At 49.7% G+C, this 19,000-nt stretch overlaps 1 protein-coding gene across 3 annotated transcripts in view; it reads right to left on the reverse strand.

Moving 5' to 3' along the window:
- Positions 1–5,637, reverse strand: part of LOC104990752 (arachidonate 15-lipoxygenase B-like) — an 8,833-nt gene extending 3,196 nt beyond the window's left edge. For all 3 annotated transcript variants that reach the window (XM_010843059.1, XM_010843058.1, XM_010843057.1), the window contains exons 1-7: positions 5,491–5,637; positions 5,183–5,405; positions 4,809–4,890; positions 2,152–2,274; positions 1,770–1,873; positions 359–531; positions 14–126 (exon numbers count right to left, since the gene is read on the reverse strand). In XM_010843059.1, the coding sequence (XP_010841361.1) occupies positions 14–126; positions 359–531; positions 1,770–1,873; positions 2,152–2,274; positions 4,809–4,890; positions 5,183–5,405; positions 5,491–5,637 (965 nt within the window). The remainder of the gene's footprint in view (positions 1–13; positions 127–358; positions 532–1,769; positions 1,874–2,151; positions 2,275–4,808; positions 4,891–5,182; positions 5,406–5,490) is intronic.
- Positions 5,638–19,000: the final 13,363 nt, after the last annotated feature.

The following is a 19,000-nucleotide window of genomic DNA, read 5'->3' on the forward strand; positions in this document are numbered from 1 at the left end:
GGGCCCACGGCCGGGACGCTGGTATAGCAGGGTCATTGGGGCCGTGGAGAACTGAGGCCTCCCATTGATGACATTGGTGCGGACACCAGCGAGGAGGTCGTAATCCACCAGGAACAGAGACCCTTTCTGCGGGAGAGATCAGAGGAGCCTGGGCTGCCATCTGGCTTTGTGCAGGTGGGGAGTATGGGTATTTGGGAGAGGATGCGAGGCTAGGAGTAGAGTGTACACGGGAGAGGGTATTCCTGGCACACCGTGCACCATAGGTCTTTAACCAATGTGAGTATGGTTCCTTTTTGGTAGGGATGGGCCTGAAGGACTGAGATGGGGGTGTGCAGGGCTGGGACCCCCTGCCCCTCACCTCCAGCTCAGCCTGCAGGCTTGTTCCAGGGCCCAACACCGGGGCCACCATGGCATCGGTGACAGGGAAGTTCTTGGGGAGGTGGTGACAGCGTCGGATCAGGACGGGGTTGAGGCCATTCAGGAACTGGTAGGCGAAGAAGGCGTCCTCCTGCCAGTGCTCACACACGTATTCTGTGGGGAGGGGCAGGGGAGATGGGACTGGTCACCCCAGCCCCCGGGGGATTGCCCCCTAGCCACCATGGTGGAGCTTCCCTTGGGTCTGTCCTATGTGCCCCTCTCTTCTCGCTCTGTACCTTTCTTAGGGTGACCTCCTCTGACCCCTTGGCTTCAGTTCACTCAAGCAGCATATCTTAGCCCCCAGACCACCTAGCCTACCATCTCCCTGCCATCCCCACCTCTGTGACTCAAGCACAGCACATCTGAGGCTGAACATGGGCTCCGGCTCCAGCCTGGGCCCTGCCCCATTGCCTGGCTTCCCAGGAATTGCACCTCCATGCACCAGATCACCTGGGGCAGAGCAGCTCCCCGCATCCTCCTCCCATCAAGTCCTGTTCATTCTCCATCCTCAGTAGCTCCTGGTCCACCCATCCACTCAGCACTGCCTTGCTGAGGTTTCCATCCTCTGCTGACCACGACCAGAGCCTCATGTCCTGTCCTGCTTCCACTTCTGTCCAGACAGCCCATCCCCTGTGGCACAACTGGCCACACATTCCCCAACAGGTAGCTGGTTGAAACTTCCCACTGCATATAGGAAAGGCCCGAGCTCCTACCATGGCCTCCGCAGTTCTGCACATCTGGGGGCCCAGACACCTCCCCTGCTTCACCTCCTATCTTCTTGCCCTGGATCAATACTCTTTGGCCACAGCAGCATCTTCTGCCCCTAGGAGGTCTCTGCTCCTTCCATCTTCAGGGCCTTCACCTGCACCACCCCCCGAACCTGAAGCACCCTCTGCTCCCCTACACCACGCCCAGCACTGCTGACACCTACCCAACTTTGAGGTCTCAAGTTTTGACTCAGCCTAAAGTCACCTCTGTGGGTCACTCCCTAGCTGGACCAAGATAGCTGCCCCTTACACACTGTCACTGGAGCTGTGATGTGCAGGCTTCACAAGTGAACCTCTTGATTTACTTTTGAGCCTACTTTGCTTTTTGCCTGCTCAACTGGAAGCTCTGGGGGAACAAGGACTGTGCCCACAGCCCCTAAGACACTGTCTGGTGTGTAGTAGCCAAAAAGTGTCTGATGGATTAAAAGGCATTAGAAGGTCAGAGATGCCCCCAGTACACATCCTCTTTTGTGTCTGGGGAGAAAGTAAGGCTCAATGAGGATCACACAGTGGACTGGGGCTTGGTTTTCTGAGATTCCTGTTAGCAAGAGCTGATGCCCCAGGGAAGAGGTCTGCAGCCCTCACCTACAGCTGGAGTCTTCCGGAAGTTGAACACCCGTCTCATTTCCTTCAGACTCTTCCAGAGCCCCTTGCGGTCCAGCAGCCCTTTGAGTTTCAGCTCAGCCAACCTGCCAGAAGATGTGAGGGGTCAGGTGGGGGAGGCAAGAGGCCCTGGGAGACCCTCCCTTGTCCGCTAGGCTTATCCTTCCTGGGATTCCAAACCAGCTTCTGGGGCCCAAGGCAGTCCCTACCCCAAGGCTGCCATCACCCTGTGGGAATAGGTGGTGAGTAGAGGCCTTGCCCTGGGCGGGGTCATGTGACCCATATTCCTGATGGTGGGGAGGGCAGAAGGCAGGGGTCCTAGGGCATCGGAGACCCATGGACAGGAGAGGGGGTTTGTCCTCACGCAGAGCCGCCTCGCAGGTAGAAGGTGGTGTTCTTGGCCACAGAGTATTTGATGTTGAGGTTCAGGTTTTTTACGGTCTCCTCGTCGAGGCACCGAGGCCAGCCTGGGATGTAAGTCTTCCAGCTGGAAGGAAGAGCCAGAAGGCAGTCAGCAAGAAGCCTCAGAGAACCCACTGACAAGGGATAGAGGGTGGCAGACTCTTCAAGGCCCTGATCAAGGCCAGCCCCTTTCCACAGGCAGGAGTCTTTCTGGGCTCTGCCTTTCCCGTCCACCCTCAATGCTGCAGGGAGAGCTGCCATGTTCCCTGGGAGACTCCTCCCCTGGTCCATTGATTGGTCCAGGGTTGGGCACCTGGCCAGAGAGAGGCCAATCAGAATCCTTCTTGGGAAATTGAGATTGGGGCTGGACCTGGGGACATCTCTCTCTCTCTCTCTCTCTCTGGGTATCTGGGTTATAACATGTAAACATCAGGACTGCTAGTTACAGCCATTTCCCATCATGTGGCCTGGGAACAAAGAAAGCTGTTCTGCAGAGAGAAAAGTGAAGCAGGAGAGAGAAGCATTTGGGGGCTCCAGAGACAGGGAAGAGACTCACCTTGTTTCTGGCCCCTGAGATTTGGCTACACTTCCAGCCCTCACTTCTGTGAATATCTCTGTGACCTGTTGACACATTCCTTTTTTTTTTTTTCTGTCTGCTAGTTGGAGTCTGTTTTTGTTTTTGCAAAACTCCCAACCAACAGAGATGCATTGCAGAGGGGACACTGTCCTGAAGGTGGGAGTGTGTGAAGGCATCAATTGCGTTTGGCAGGCATCCCATGGAGAGACACTTCAGCCTCTGTAGCTTGAGGGAACCTAGAAATTTCCTCTGGTCTGGCCTAAAGCATCTCTAAATCCCTTTATCCAGCAGCAACACAGCCTGAGATCTTTGGGTGAAATGGTAAAATCATGTCCCTGCAAAGCTGAGTCGACCCCAGCCAGTCGTCCTTTCACTCCTTCCCTTGTTCATTCTTTAGTTCATTCAGTCATTGCCTTGGGTTTGAACAGGCACCTTCTAAGAACAATTTGTAATTAAAGTACACTGCCACTAAGTGGTGGCCAAACCCTGCTTCTCAAACTTCAATGCACAAAAATTTAATTCGCCCAGGGATCTTGGTAAAATGCAGATTCTCATTTACTAGGTCTGGGATGGGTGGGCCCAAGACCCTGCATTTCTAACGAGCTCCCAGGTGATGCTGACTCTGTGGATCTGAGATCTTGCTCTGAGTATTGAAGATGTAGCCACCAGGAGCAGAGGTAACTGAGGGACATTAGGAACAACAGTCTATACATTTGTGCAGGGCTTAGCAGCTGACAAGCTGTATTCATAACCATTTTCTCATTTGTTCTTCCTAAAAACACAGATCAGACTGGTATTCTTAGCTTCTTTTGCAGGAGAAAATAAGGATTAGAAAGGTTAAAGAATTTGCCTAACCTTTCACATCTCCTGCCCTGCACCGAGGCTGGCCCTGCATTTCCTGACTCTTGTGTCTTTGTTTTGCCAAGAAAGGAACAAAGCACTCCTTCACTCCATGGACACAGCCGTCTCCATCTGTTCCCTCACCTGGGGCCATTGCTGGCAGATTGTGCCTCATGGTTTTCTCAGGGATATAATTCACAACACATGTGGAAGCACCAGCAGCCAAATGAGCCTGCAGCCGCTGTGCCCCCAGAGAACTGAAGCAAAAGCCTGCAGCCCGGGCTTCAGACACAGCCTGGTTGGCCAGATCATGACCTTTTGAAAACCTGCTCCTGAGTGGAGTCCCTGGCTTTCTGCCTCAGGAGACCCCAGAGGCTCCAGTCCCTTCTGCAGCCCTCCACCTTCTGCCAGGGGGCCCTCTAGGACTCAGCTATCCCAGCTGACCTCCAACAATGTTGAGCCCAGAGCAGAGAAAGAGCCCCCTCCCATCCCTTGCCCACCCTGGAGGATGAGTTTCCTGGGGGTTGGGGTGACATATTTCTGGTTCTGCCCCTACTTCCAGGAGAACACAACATGTTGATGTTTGAAAAAGCCCCAGGGGAAGAAAGATGTCAGCAAGATTAAGGCATTGATAGCAGTAGGTTTCAAGGTTTAGTGGGCATGAGTCACCTGAAAATCTCCTTAATACAATATTGCTGGCAACAAAGATTTACTGTACCACACAAAAAATTATGCCTGGAACCTGTGTGCCTGTGTGTGTGTGTGCGCGCGCGCGTGTGTGTGTGTGTGTGTGTGCGCGTGCTTAGTCGTTTAGTCATGTCTTTGAGACCCTGTAGACTATAGCCTGCCAGGCTCCTCTGTCCATGGGATTCTCTAGGCAAGAATATTGGAGAGGGTAACCTTTCCCTTCTTCAGGGGATCTTCTCAACCCAGGATCGGACCCCGGGTCTCGAGCACTGCGGGCAGATTCTATATCATCTGAGCCATCTGGGAAGTCCTGTAATAACCTATAATGGAATATAATCTAGAAACAACCTGAATCACTATGCTGTACACCGAAAACTAATATAATATTTTACATCTACCATAGTTTCATTAAAAAACACCAGTATTGCCGCCCTCCCCCCTCCATATCTGATTCGGGAGGTCTGAGGAGGTCAACCTATCTCCACCCCCTCTCCACACAGAAGCCCCCTCCTCACCGGTAGGTCTCCCGCCTGGCCTGCAGCTCCTCCCTGCGCTGTTGCTGGAGAGTGGGGTGGTGATCTTCCCAGGAGATCTTCGCTGTGGGAGGAGTGGAGCAGGTGAAGAGGGCAGAGAAAGCCCCCTGACCCCTGGCCTCAGCTACTCCCCCCTCCACTTGATTCACCCCTTACCAGGTCCCTTGCCCCCAGAAGGATGGCTTCTCCCACTCTAGACCTGCCACCTCCCCTTCCCCCAACCTCCCCTTCCCGCCCCGCCCCCCAACCCTGTGCCCCTGTCCCTCCGCCTTAGCGACACAGGTTCATCTCTCCGATCCTCCCTTGCCCTTTTCTCCAACACACCAGCCACCCCCCCTTTCCTGTGTGCCCGTCACCTGTCCCCTCCCGCAGCACCAGGCTCCTCTCGCCCTCCAGCCACTGGTAGCAGGGGAAGCAGAGCGGCGCGGCCCCGTGCGGCGTGAGCTGGAGCCAGCGACAGAACCAGGCGTCCCCGGCCGGGGGCGCGAGGGGCCGAGATCGCGCTGGGGGCGCCTTGTGGACGCGCACCAGCAGCACCCGGCCCACGTCCTCGGGGGGCGTCACCTCGAAGTCCTCCTCCTGTGGGGAGGAGACGTTTAGTATCCTAGAGGGTCGTCCCTCCTGCTCCCTCCTCCACCTCCACCCCTACGTCCCAAGCACTCACGGCGCCCGCGTTGAACTCTTTGCCGAGACGGTCCAGGGGCAGTGGTGGGGTCTCTCCTCGGGTCCCCACGATGCTGACAGATATTTTGTCCCACGTACCGGCCCCGAAGGCCTCTCCGGTGGATACCCTCACCCTGAACTTGGCCATGGGGACAGCCGGAATCTGGCTCTCTCCTGCTGGTCGGACTGCAGAGCCCAGTTGCTCACCCCCAGGGACATGCACCTCCGCACCCTGGCCAGGCAACTCTGAGTTCCCGTGGGGCCTATCACCACCTCAAAAAGCAATCCCCGGCCCAGGGCAGAGAGGGCGGGGCTGAGAGGCAGGGAGAGAGGCAAACCGCTGTGTCTGCTGGTCCGCCCTGGGACGTGTCCGGACTGAGGTTTGGGAGACAGACCCTTTCAGTGATGGGCAGGGCCAGAGGGAATTGGGATCCACTGGAGCTCAGGGGTTCGTTTGTCCACCTCTTTGTTTCTTTGCCTTCTTAGCCTTGAAAAGCTATGCAGAGAAATTCCCTGGCGATCCAATGGTTAAGATTGGCACTTCCAATGCAGGGGACGCGGGTTCAATCCCTGATCAGGAAACAAGATCCTGTATGCGGGGCAAGAGGCCGGGGGAGAGGGGTGGAATCCATTTTCTGCCATTTTAGTGGAGCTTGGGGAGGGGACAAAAGCCAATGTTTGTTTTATCCAGAATAACTTAGAAGATCAACCTGTTGCATTTCTCCATGCCTAAATCCCCACTAGATCTATCCATTGTCCCCCATTCTGTTACCTTTTGTTGTTTTCTGTATATTTATGCTGAAGCAGGAGCAGTTGCCTGCCTTGAAGCAGGCAACAGTTACATTCTCTTAGCTCTGGGAAATTTGGTGGGGAATCAGAAGAAGGTTGAACTAGAACCAAATGATGTGGTCTCCTGTGAAATGTTTGCATTCATTTTATTTTCCTGTGTGCATCTTACCTGGTTTCCTAAACTTGCAAAATTACAAAAAGTTAAGAAAGTAGAAACAAGGGAGGAGGATTTTTTTTTTAATAATTTTTTTCTTTGAAGGGGGAGGCAGAGAAATAGGGCAATATTGGAGGATATGGCATGAAAGGAGAGCCGGTTTCAAGATGACCAACTCTTACAAATGACTCTCAGTACTGAAGAAAGGCAATGCCAAAGAATGCTCAAACTACCGCACAATTGCGCTTATCTCACATGCTAGTAAAGTAATGCTAAAAATTCTCCAAGCCAGGCTTCAGCAATATGTGAACCGTGAACTTCCAGATGTTCAAGCTGATTTTAGAAAAGGCAGAAGAACCAGAGATCAAATTGCTAACATCCGTTGGATCATCGAAAAAGCAAGAGAATTCCAGAAAAACATCTACTTCTGCTTTATTGACTGTGCCAAAGCCTTTGACTGTGTGGATCACAATAAACTGTGGAAAATTCTTCAAGAGATGAGAATACCAGATCACCTGACCTGCCTCCTGAGAAATCTGTATGCAGGTCAAGAAGCAACAGGTAGAACTGGACATGGAACAACAGGCTGGTTCCAAATAGGAAAAGGAGTACATTGAGGCTGTATATTGTCACCCTGTTTATTTAACTTATATGCAGACTACATCATGAGCAACGCCGGGCTGGATGAAGCACAAGCTGAAATCAAGATTGCCGGAGAAATATCAATAACCTCAGATATGCAGATGACACCACCCTTAAGGCAGAAAGCGAAGAAGAACTAAAGAGCCTCTTGATGAAAGTGAAAGAAGAGAGTGAAAAAGTTGGCTTAAAACACAACATTCAGAAAACTAAGATCATGGCATCCGGTCCCATCACTTCATGGCAAATAGATGGGGAAACAGTGGAAACAGTGAGAGACTTAATTTCCTTGGGCTCCAAAATCACTGCAGACGGTGACTGCAGCCATGAAATTAAAAGACGCTTGCTCCTTGGAAGAAAAGCCATGACCAACCTAGACAGCATATTCAAAAGCAGAGACAGTACTTTGTCAACAAAGATCCATCTAGTCAAAGGTATGGTTTTTCCAGTGATCATGTATGGATGTGAGAGTTGGACTATAAAGAAAGCTGAGGGCCGACTGATGCTTTTGAACTGTGGTGTTGGAGAAGACTCTTGAAAGTCCCTTGGACTTCAAGGAGATCCAACCAGTCCATCCTAAAGGAGATCAGTCCTGAATATTCATTGGAAGGACTGATGCTGAAGCTGAAACTCCAATACTTTGGCCACCTGATGATGAGAACAACCAACTCACTGGAAAAGACCCTGATGCTGGGAAAGATTGAAGGCAGGTGGAGAAGGGGATGACAGTGGATAAGATGGTTGGATGGCATCATCGACTCAATGGACATGAGTTTGAGTAAGCTCCAGGAGTTGGTGATGAACAGGGAAGCCTGGCATGCCTCAGTCCATGGGGTTGCAAAGAGTTGGACACAACTGAGCAAGTGAACTGACTGACTGACTGCTGCTGAATACTTCAGTTACAGTAGCCAAGTGAATTGCCAAAGTCAGTTCTGGTTAAAATTTTCTGTTGTTGAACCTGTTAACCTCCGGCTTTTTGTATCTGTGAGAGCATGGGGTCCTGTCCCCACTTGTACTCTGGATCCTGCTTCTTTCTCTTGTTCAGGATTTTAATTCTGAAATTAGCACTTCTCCTCCTGCATCAGTTTCCTTGCCTCATTCCCAACAACACAAACATGTCTTGGGGGCAGTTGTTCTCAAGACTGACAGCATATTAGAATCACCTGGGAAGCTTTGAGGATTTGAAATAGATCAACTGGAATTCCATCACCTCCACTAGCTTTGTTTGTAGTGATGCTTCCTAAGGCCCACTTGACTTCCCATTCCAGGATGTCTGGCTCTAGGTGAGTGATCACACCATCGTGGTTATCTAGGTCATGAAGTTCTTTTTTGTTTAGTTCTTCTGCGTATTCTTGCCACCTCTTCTTAATATCTTTTGCTTCTGTTAGGTCCATACCATTTCTGTCCTTTATTGTGTCCATCTTTGCATGAAATGTTCCCTTAGTATCTCTAATTTTCTTGAAGAGATCTCTAGTCTTTCCGATTTTATAGTTTTCCTCTATTTATTTGCATTGCTCACTGAGGAAGGCTTTCTTATCTCTTCTTGCTATTCTTTGAAACTCTGCATTCAGATTGGTATATCTTCCCTTTTCTCCTTTGCCTTTAGTTTCTCGTCTTTTCTCAGCTATTTGTAAGGCCTCCTCAGACAACCATTTTGCCTTTTTGCATTTCTTTTTCTTGGGGATGGTCTTGATCACTGCCTCTGGTACAATGTCACGAACCTCCATCCATAGTTCTTCAGGCACTCTGTCTATCAGATCTAATCCCTTGAATCTATTTGTCACTTCCAGTGTATTATCATAAGGGATTTGATTTAGGTCATACCTGAATGGTCTAGTGGTTTTCCCTACTTTCTTCAATTTAAGTCTGAATTTGGCAATAAGGAATTCATGATCTGAGCCACAGTCAGCTCCTGGTCTGGTCTTGTTTTTACTGACTGTATAGAGCTTCTGCATCTTTGATTGCAAAGAATATAATCAATCTGATTTCAGTGTTGACCATCTGGTCGTGTCCATGTGTAGAGTCGTCTCTTGTGTTGTTGGAAGAGGGTGTTCGCTATGACTAGTGCGTTCTCTTGGCAAAACTCTGTTAGCCTTTGACCTGCTTTGTTTTGTACTCCAAGGCCGAATTTGCCTGTTACTCCTTATCCATCAGAGGACAGACAGCATGAAAACCACAATCACAGAAAACTAACCAAACTGATCACATGGACCACAGCCTTGTCTAACTCAATGAAAGTATGAGTTATGCCATGTAGGGTCACCCAAGACGGATGGGTCATGGTGGAGGATTCTGACAAAATGTGGTCCCCTGGAGAAGGGAGTGGCAAACCACTTCAATATCCAGAGGCAGGTGTGTGACAAACAATGAATTACCCACCCAATATCCATTCTCTCTTCTTTCTTCCTCAGATAATGTAAATTTGGTTCAGGGCATGAGATGGCCACCACACCAACCAGTAGAGGGGTGTTTTCAGGTAGCACTCACGCATGCGTGTATGCTTGGTTGCTAAGTTGTGTCTGACTCTTTGCGACCCCCATAGACTGTAGCCCACCAGGTTCCTCTGTCCATGAGATTTCCCAGGCAAGAATACTGGCGCAGGTCGCCATTTCCTTCTCCTGGGGATCTTCCTGACCCAAGGATTGAATCCACGTCTCCAGTATTGGCAGGGAAATTCTTTACCACTGAGCCACCTGGGAAGCCCTAGCACTTGCAGAAGTTGCCCAAACTCTGGCTAGTGTCTCCTCACCCCCTCCTTTTATTTTCATTGCTCCAAATGGGCTACACTCCACTCCCTGAACTAACCAGTGTACCCTGGAGGATGGAACGTTGTTGGGCTGAGCCTGGCAGGCCAGCAAGCTTTGTAATTGCCTGCCCTGGAGATGGAGACAGCGACAGGGACCTCAGTGGTTTGATGGACAGGGGATCTGCTGCTGCTGCTGCTGCTAAGTTGCTTCAGTCATGTCCGACTCTGTGCGACCCCATAGACGGCAGCCCACCAGGCTCCGCCGTCCTTGGGATTCTCCAGGCAAGAACACTGGAGTGGGTTGCCATTTCCTTCTCCAATGCATGAAAGTGAAAAGTGAAAGTGAAGTCATTCAGTCGTGTCCGACTCTTAGCCACCCCATGGACTGCAGCCTACCAGGCTCCTCCGTCCATGGGATTTTCCAGGCAAGAGTACTGGAGAGAGTTGCCATTGCCTTCTCCGGACAGGGGATCTAACATGTCCAAAATAAAGGGTCCTGGAGCAACACTCCACATGGCCGGCAGGCAGCAGGCAAGACCTGGAGGTAGCCTTCACTACTCCGAGGAGAAGGAGGTTACCATTTACAGGAGGAATTGACATCAGATTGGCTCAGTGGTTACCAGGGAAACCAGCAGTCAGGATGGGAGGCAAACTCATAGGCAGTTACTGTTTAAACCCTATAATTAAGAACATTGGATAGTCATGTGAGTGAAGCAGGTCTGGTCAAGTAGAGGGTGTATAGAGAGCAAGAAAACAGCCATCTTAAATGACCTGATCATGCACCAACTAAGGTGTATCCCTGGAATTGGGGATGGAGTTAATCCCACTCAAAGTACGTGGCTAAGAATGAGACTGGGTGGTTTCCTGAGGGAAACACGAGGAGCTGGCACCAGGAGGAGGAGAAACCAAGGCCAGGCAATGAAGCACACTCATGACAGAGCAGGACATGCCTTCCATGGTAAAAGACAGGGTTAAACTCATGGGTACAGTCACAGAGAGGTCACTGTCTGGATGGAGGATAGTGTAGGAGCTTCTTCCTGGTTATGTCACTGTCACTGAGTCATGAGTTTTTACTCACGAGCTGAGAGGGGTCAGGGAACTTTTCTGTGTTAGGTCCTGGGCTGGGTGCTGGAGGTAAACAGATAAATGGGACAAAGTCCTTGTTCCCCAGAAGCTCGTGATTTGATGCAAAAGCCCCAAGGTACATAAAGGACATCGTGTGGACAGCAGCATCCGTGCCCCTTATTCTGGTAACCACAACCTCATTTTCCTATAGAGACTAGTCTGTTCCCCATCCTCAGCCCATATGGACACCGTGGAGCTGACTGCATCCTCTGACTCCTGGGGTGGGCATGTGATCCACATGGCCAAACAGACTTGAGCAGAGTTGGGGAACTGATAAGGGGATGAATATGTGGCTTTGTTCAAGCCAGTCAGAATCAGCCATGGGGTTTTTCTGTAGCTGATATAATTTTTTTAAAGCACTTTCGTTTCCTAGAAGTTGCTCTGGATGTAAGTAAGCCTTGAAGCTCCTGCTGGTCATTTGCATAACCATTTTGGGAGAACCCACCTGAGAATGAAGACAACATGGTGAAAAATATAGCTGAGTAATTTATAGAGCCCCCCTCATGTGAACACCTCGATCCAGTCATGCCTCATACTCATGGTCTTTTGATTACCTGAACTAAAAGTTTTCTTTTGAAAGAAAATGGAACTCTTTCAATCAGAAGAATCCTCTTTTGGGACTTCCCTGGTGGTCCAGTGGTTAAGAATCTGCACTGCAGTTCAGGGGATGTGGGTTCAATCCCTAGTCAGGGAACTAAAGTCCCACATACTGAGAAGCAACTAAGCTTGCACAATGCAACTACTGAGCCTACACAGCACAACTAGAGAGTCTGTGCACCCTGAGGCAGCCAAAAAAAATTTTTTTAAAGAAGAATCTTCCTTAGTACAGAAGTCTCCAGCTCACCGGAAAAGACCCTGACGCTGGGAAGAATTAAGGGCAGAAGGAGAAGAGGGCAACAGAGGATGAGATGATTGGATGGCATCACTGATTCAATGGACATGAACTTGGGCAAACTCCAGGAGAAGGTGAGGGATAGGGAAGCCTGGCATGCTGCAGGCCACAGGGTCACAAAGAGTCGGACACGACTTGGTGACTGAACAACAACTATCTCAAACATGGGAGTGGGGCACATCTGAGAAAGTTTCCTTCATATAAGAATGCTCACACTGAGTTTGGTAGAATGAGCAAGACTTAGGCAGACTTGCTAAGTGAGGGAAGTGCTCTGTAAATCCCACCTGCCACCACACCTGTGTATTTGATCCCAAAACTGACAGCAGGAGATGCCTCTGTCTATTCTGTCCAATTCATCCTATCATCTTCTACTTCCTGTCACTTATCCCACTGAATGGGTCATGTAGACAATCATTCTTGTCACATATCCATCCAACAAGTTCATCTTCTGAGCATATGTGAAGTGAGGCTCAGAGCTGGATGTTGTATGGGAGGAGAAGAATGCTTGATAAGGTCAGAAAACAGACAACGTGAGCACTCAGCCCCTTCCCACCTTACACCTATGGCAGACATTTCCCATCAATCCATGTATTTTTCTTCTTGAGCCCAGATGTAGTCTCAGATGAAGCCTTGTCATTCCAGCACTCCAGACAGTCACAACCAATTGACTGGCATTTAAGGTAAAGTCTAGGGTCAACCTCAAGGTAAGGTATGGCACAGGGCAACGCAGATCCAGAATAGAAGGGAGACAAGACTGAACTACTCTAGAGGCTGGGAAGATGGAGTTAATTAGGACTCTTTCATTTGAAAGTAACAGACACCTGCAAGAAGGAACTTGTCTTCAAAGGAGGATTTATTACAAGGACACAGCTGGACCACAGGGACCGTCTAGAGGCAGGAGGTGAAGCTTTGTAGGGACTCAGGAAATTTCTCTCCATCTCTATTCTCTGCATGTCTGTTTTGTCTCATTATTTCTCTGTCTCCCTTGACTGATTCTTTCTGTTTTCCAGCTCACGTGACAGAGATAACTGCCACACAATTCATGTTTATATATCCTCTAAGAGTAGATAGACAGGTTTATAGTGTCTTGGTTCAAATTTCAAGTTCCCTGGCAAAGGATTCCCACTGACCTAGTTTAGAACAGAGATCCACCCTTAGTCCAATTACTGCTGTGCAGCAGGAGGAAGGGGTCACACAAGATGCCAGGGCAGCTGTGTCCATCACAGTCATGCTGGTGATGCTGATGAGCTGTGGGGGTTGTATGGATTTTTCAGAAGTATGTGAGGAGGTCTTTTCTGGGCAATATAAAACCCCAAACAACAAATATCCCTCAAATAATTCAAGAAAAGCTTCTTGTAGGAGGTGAATTTTAAGCTAGTCATGAAAAACTGGTGAAGTTTTAATAGGCAGAGATGAACAAACAGGATAATCTAAACTCAAACCAGGGACTTTCCCGGTGGTCCTGTGGTTAAGAATTCACCTTCCAGTGCAGGGGACACAGGTTCGACCCCTGATTGGGGAACTAAGATCCCACATGCCTCGGAGCAACTAAGCCCCCGAGCTGCAACTACTGAGCCCAGCTCTGGAACCCATGCACCACAGCTAGAGAGAACCCCACTTGCTGAAGCAGCCAAATAAATAAAGAAAGAAATTTTAAAAATACATAAATGAACTCAAGCCAGTTTGATACAATGTAGGAACCCATTGGTTTATGTGACTGGAAAATTCAGGAGTAATGGGTTCAGGCCTGGATGGATCCAGGTGCCCAGGACATGTGTCAGGAATTGCCATGGCTCAATATTTCATTTCTACTTTCTTCTGTGTTGAACTGTGTTGGCTTATTCTCAGGCAGGCTCTTCCCAAGTGCTGGCAGAAATGATGACCAGCAGCTTTGGGCTTCTCTCCTGCCAGTTTAGCAACCCAGTTTAGCAAAGACCATGTCCCCCTCTAACTTCAAATGTCCTGGACTGATCCTCACTGAACTGGACTTGCTCAAAGACTCTGGAACTGGGGCTAGAGTTAGCTCCATACAAACTATATGGATTGAGGGTGGAAATGGGTAGATCCCAAGAAAGAATTTCAGATGTGGGAAAAAATAGGCAAAAACAATATATGTATATTCTGCCTTTTCTGAGAGGAGTCCCTCTCAGAAAACATCTATTGGTGGATTGCTGATCTGAGTTTTTCAAAACTCTCAGCCAGGTTTTAGAGGGCTTCTGAAACTGAGAGGTGTGTTCTGGATATCCATTACTGGATAATAAATTATACTAAAATGTAATAACTTAAAACCCATATTATTATATCCCATAATGTTGCAGGACAGACATTTGGGCAGGACTCCCCTGGGTGATCCTTCGGTTTCACTTGGCTCTTACAAAGATGTATGCTCAGTCACTTCAGTCGTGTCCAATTCTTTGCACTCTATGGATTGTAGCCCATCAGGCTCCTCTGTCCAAGGGATTCTCCAGGCAAGAATGCTGAAGTGGGTTGCCATGCCCTCCTCCAGAGGATCTTCCTGACCTAGAGATTGAATCCAAATCTCCTGCATTACAGGCAGATTCTTTGCCCCTGAGCCATTGAGGAAATCCCTCTTACAAAGGTACTTGGTGGTATTCAGGGCCGATGGGCTGGAGTACAAGGTTCAGGAAGACTTGATTTGTGTCTGACAACTCAAGGTGAACATCTGGAAGGCTAGACTCTGGGGAGACAGTCGATACCTAACACCAGGGAATGGCTCTTTCCTCAGGGTTTCCTGAGGTTTCTCTCAGACTCCCAGCTTCACCAAAGTCACCCCAAATCCTCACCTGCCACCCCTACCCCTACTCATCTTGCTATTGGCAAACACATGGCCGTCCTTGTCCTCGACAACACCAAGGACACAGAAAAGGAAGCTCTTTTCCTCCTTTTCTTCCCACTAAAGGTACGGACTTCACCCTTCCTGCTCCCACCTCCTGCTTTAGAGGAAAAGGCTCTAAAGAAAAGGCTCTAAAAGCTGGAAAGACTGATGCTGAAGCTGAAACTCCAATACTTTGGCCACCTGATGTGAAGAACTGACTCATTTGAAAAGACCCTGATGCTGGGAAAGATTGAAGGTGGGAGGAGAAGGGGATGACAGAGGATGAGATGGTTGGATGGCATCACTGACTTGATGGACATGTGTTAGAGTAAACTCTGGGAGTTGGTGATGGACAGGGTAGCCTGGCATGCTGCAGTCCATGGGGTCGAAAAGAGCTGGACACTACTGAGCAATTGAACTGAAGTGAACAGCTGTCTAAAGTTACTTTCATCTCCTCAGGGACTGGTTCCCGTCAGTGTTTGTCTTTTTAATCACAGTGTAGGATTTAAGACCTTGGGAAAATCACAGTCCTGACTGTCACTTAGTAATCAGGTGCTCTTAGACAGGTCATACCACCTTCCTGAGCCTCAATGTTATCCCCTGTGAAATGGAGTTATAATAGTGTCTGACTAATAAAGTTGTGAAGGGTATTAAACTTTCACAAGTAAAGCTTCTGACCCGTAAGAAGCACCCAATAAAACATCACTCCTTCCTTTGCACACACACTCTGAATGTGACTGCATTTCTTTTTTTACTGAGAATATAGAAACCCATGAGAAGGCAATGGCACCCCACTCCAGTACTCTTGCCTGGAAAATCCCATGGACGGAGGAGCCTGGTGGGCTACAGTCCATGGGGTCGCTAATAGTCGGACACGACTAAGTGACTTCACTTTCACTTTTCACTTTCATGCATTGGAGAAGGAAATGGCAACCCATTCCAGTGTTCTTGCCTGGAGAATCCCAGGGACGGGGGAGCCTGGTGGGCTGCGGTGAAGCGACTTAGCAGCAGCAGCAGCAGTGCTGGGCCTTTGTTGCTGTGCACAGGCTTTCTCTAGTTGAGGCTACTTTTCTCTAGTGGGGGCTACTCTCTAGTTGCAGGGTGCAGGCCTCTCTTATTGTGGAGCACAGGCTCTAGGGCACTTCAGTAGTTGCTGCACGTGGCTCAGATGTTGCAGCTCTATGGATTCTAGAGCAGAGGCTCAATAGTTGTGGTGAGTGGGCTTAGTTTCTGGATCAGGAATAGAATCCATGTCTCCTACATTAGCAGGCGGATTCTTTACCACTGAGCCAGTAGGGAAGTCCAGGGGATGGGGGTGATGGTAGATTCTTAATCTCTGGTCCACCAGGGAAGTCCCTCCTATGAACTGTTGATGGGCTCACAAAGGCTTGCAACACCCTCACCTACCTAGCTTCTTTTCTGGCTACTGAAGGAACATCTTGTACAGCTGTGTCATCACAGGGTGTGCCCTCCAGCATTCTCTGGAAGGCACCGGCTGCTGGAAGGACCGGTTTCTGGGACTGGCCCTAATCGGTGATCCATGATCATTCAGTCCACCTGCCTCGGCATACGTGGGTGTTGCCCCGGGCTTGGGCACCAGGGCCCAAGGAGACCACCAAGATGGAGCCCAGACTGGGGCCTTTTCTCCAAGAGCCAAGAAGTCCTCCATCCCTTGGGGGGCAGTGCTGAGTGTGAAGTGCTCAGTATTGGCCTCTCTTCTGCCACTGAAGTTGGCCTGGAGCCCTTTGCTGCTGGCCCTTCCTGTTGCTAATGTGGCCCCCTTGGGCCTTGTTTTAGCTGGGGCCATGGCCTGCCCTGGCAGAAAGTGTGGCAAGAGCTCTGAGTGCCCATTTTTCCTGGGATAGAGGCTAAACCCTGGAGAGGGGGGTGACCTCAGAGGCCAAAGTGGAAGACCTGTCAACATTATGCCTGAGAATCCACAGGGCCCTAAATCAGGCAGGACGTTGACAGTAGTAACCTGGGAGTTCTGAGGACGGCTCATGACTCAGGAGCAGACGGTCAGGACCGAGAGAGCGGCCTGAGGAGACAGTGTGCTGGCTGGGCTTGCTGGTGATGAAGAGAACAATGGTGCCGCAAGGTCATAAATTGGATGACTGTGAACATTTATTTGCTTGGCTTCGTGGTTTGGATTGGAGAAGGCAATGGCACCCCACTCCAGTACTCTTGCCTGGAAAATTCCATGGATGGAGGAGCCTGGTAGGCTGCAGTCCATGGGGTGGCTAAGAGTCGGACACAACTGAGCGACTTCACTTTCACTTTTCACTTTCATGCATTGGAGAAGGACATGGTAACCCACTCCAGTGTTCTTGCCTGGAGAATCCCAGGGACGGCGGAGCCTGGTGGGCTGCCGTCTATGGGGTCACACAGAGTCGGACATGACTGAAGTGACTTAGCAGCAGCAGCAGTGGTTTGGATAATGAGGTAGAGTAGAAGGGAAAGCCCTTTGTTGAACTTGTAGTCATGAACACAGTTTAATCCAATAGACCAATATATTTCATCATGATGAAAAAAATTAAGAGTTTTGTGGTAGATGCGTGTGCGGGTGTTCAGTTGCTCCATCGTGTCTGATTCTTTGGGACCCCGTGGAATGTAGTCTGCCAGGCTCCTGTCTGTGGGATTTTCCAGGCAAGAATACTGGAGTGGGTTGCCATTTCCTTCTCAAAAGGTAATTTCATTTGGCATTTTAGAAAATGCTGATTGTGTAACCCATTCATGAAATGCATCGTTAACTCTGGTGTAACAGGTGTTGAGTAAAACTTCTTCTGTGGCCACAGGATTAGAATTAGAGCTCTCAGCTAAAACTGTTAAGTTCTAAGTACTCCACATTCTAAAGAGAGGAACCCAGGAATTCCCTGGTGGTCCAATGGTTGAGACCTGGCGCTTCCGATGCAGGGTGCTCTGGCCGGGGAACTAAGGTCGCAAATGCTGCCCAGTGCAGCCAATAATAATAATAAAGATAGAAACCAACAAATGATTCAGTTACTCTCACCTGCATCCCCATCCCAAGGGCTTTCTGAGAGTTTGTAGAATTGGCCTAGCCATAATCTATACTCCCATTTCCTCCTCCCCAGGCTGCTGGGGAGCTGAACACAGGGAAGGAGGGAAAGAACCAGAGTTGGTGGGAGCATCTGGGCTGAGGGCTACCCTTTTGCCAACAAATGCCAAGCAGCAACTTTCTGGAAGAACCATTTTTGGAGACTGGAGATGTCTTCGAGGGTGAGAATATCTCCTTGTTGGCTGAACGGAGCTGGGCTGCAGAACACAGAACCACAGCAGGGGCTGTGACGGAGGCAGTGGTAGCCCCCCGCCCAGTCCCCTCGCGGCCTGAGACGGTGAGAAAGAAGTCAGTTCCCACAAATCCTCATGGAGGAGGACAGCAGTCAGAGGGCAACTGAAGCTGGGGGCTGCCACAGGACACACAGAGGCAATGGTAGCCAGAGAAGGGTGTGGGGGTGCCAACCAATGCTGGGCTAAAGAAAGACCTGGCTGCTGTCTTCTGAGGGGTCTTCAATGCTGAAGAACGCTAGGGAAGCAGATCCCCAAGCCCCAGAGGACTGTACCTAGGATGGATCCAAATGTCTCAGGGACCTTCAGCCTGTCCAGCTTTTTTTTGTTTTCGTTTGGGTGTTTTGTTTTTTTTTTTGGGGGGGGGGTCATGCTTCATGACTTGCTGGATCTTGGTTCCCCGACCAAGGGTTGAACCCAGGCCCTCAGCAGCACAGAGTCTATACCACTGGACTGCCAGGGAATTCCCAAGCTTATCCAATTTTGAAGGTCCTCTTTAAGAAGAATACAAAATTGGGTAGTGGGGCTTGGAAGGGACTTGTGCAGGTGAGAGATTGTGAGGTTTCAATTTTATTAGCTTTGTAGTGAAATCACTTCTGCACAGGTAGATAGGATGGCACTCCCAGACAGAGTTGGCTGCAGCCGAACCAAAGCGAGACCAGGGCAATTTTCCCAGTCAGTCAGCAACCAGTTAAGCTTCTGCTGTATTCCTCCCTTGAAGAATGAGGGGGTGGGTATGGGTGGGGGATCCCATGATCAAATTATGCCCCTATGTCCACACTATGGGCTTCCCAGGTGGCGCTAGTCGTAAAGAACCACCTGTCAATACGGAATATGTAACAGACTTGGGTTTGATCCCTGGGTTGGGAAAATCCATTAGAGGAGGGCATAACAAACCCACTCCAGTATTCTCGCCTGGAGAATCCCATGGACAGAGGACTGGCGGGCTACAGTCCATAGGATTGCACAGAGTCAGACACCACTGAAGTGACCTGGCACACATACACCACACGTCCCTCCAGGC

Source organism: Bison bison, unplaced genomic scaffold (genome assembly GCF_000754665.1).
Source record: "Bison bison bison isolate TAMUID 2011002044 unplaced genomic scaffold, Bison_UMD1.0 scf7180017864180, whole genome shotgun sequence".
NCBI classification, from domain to species: domain Eukaryota; kingdom Metazoa; phylum Chordata; class Mammalia; order Artiodactyla; family Bovidae; genus Bison; species Bison bison.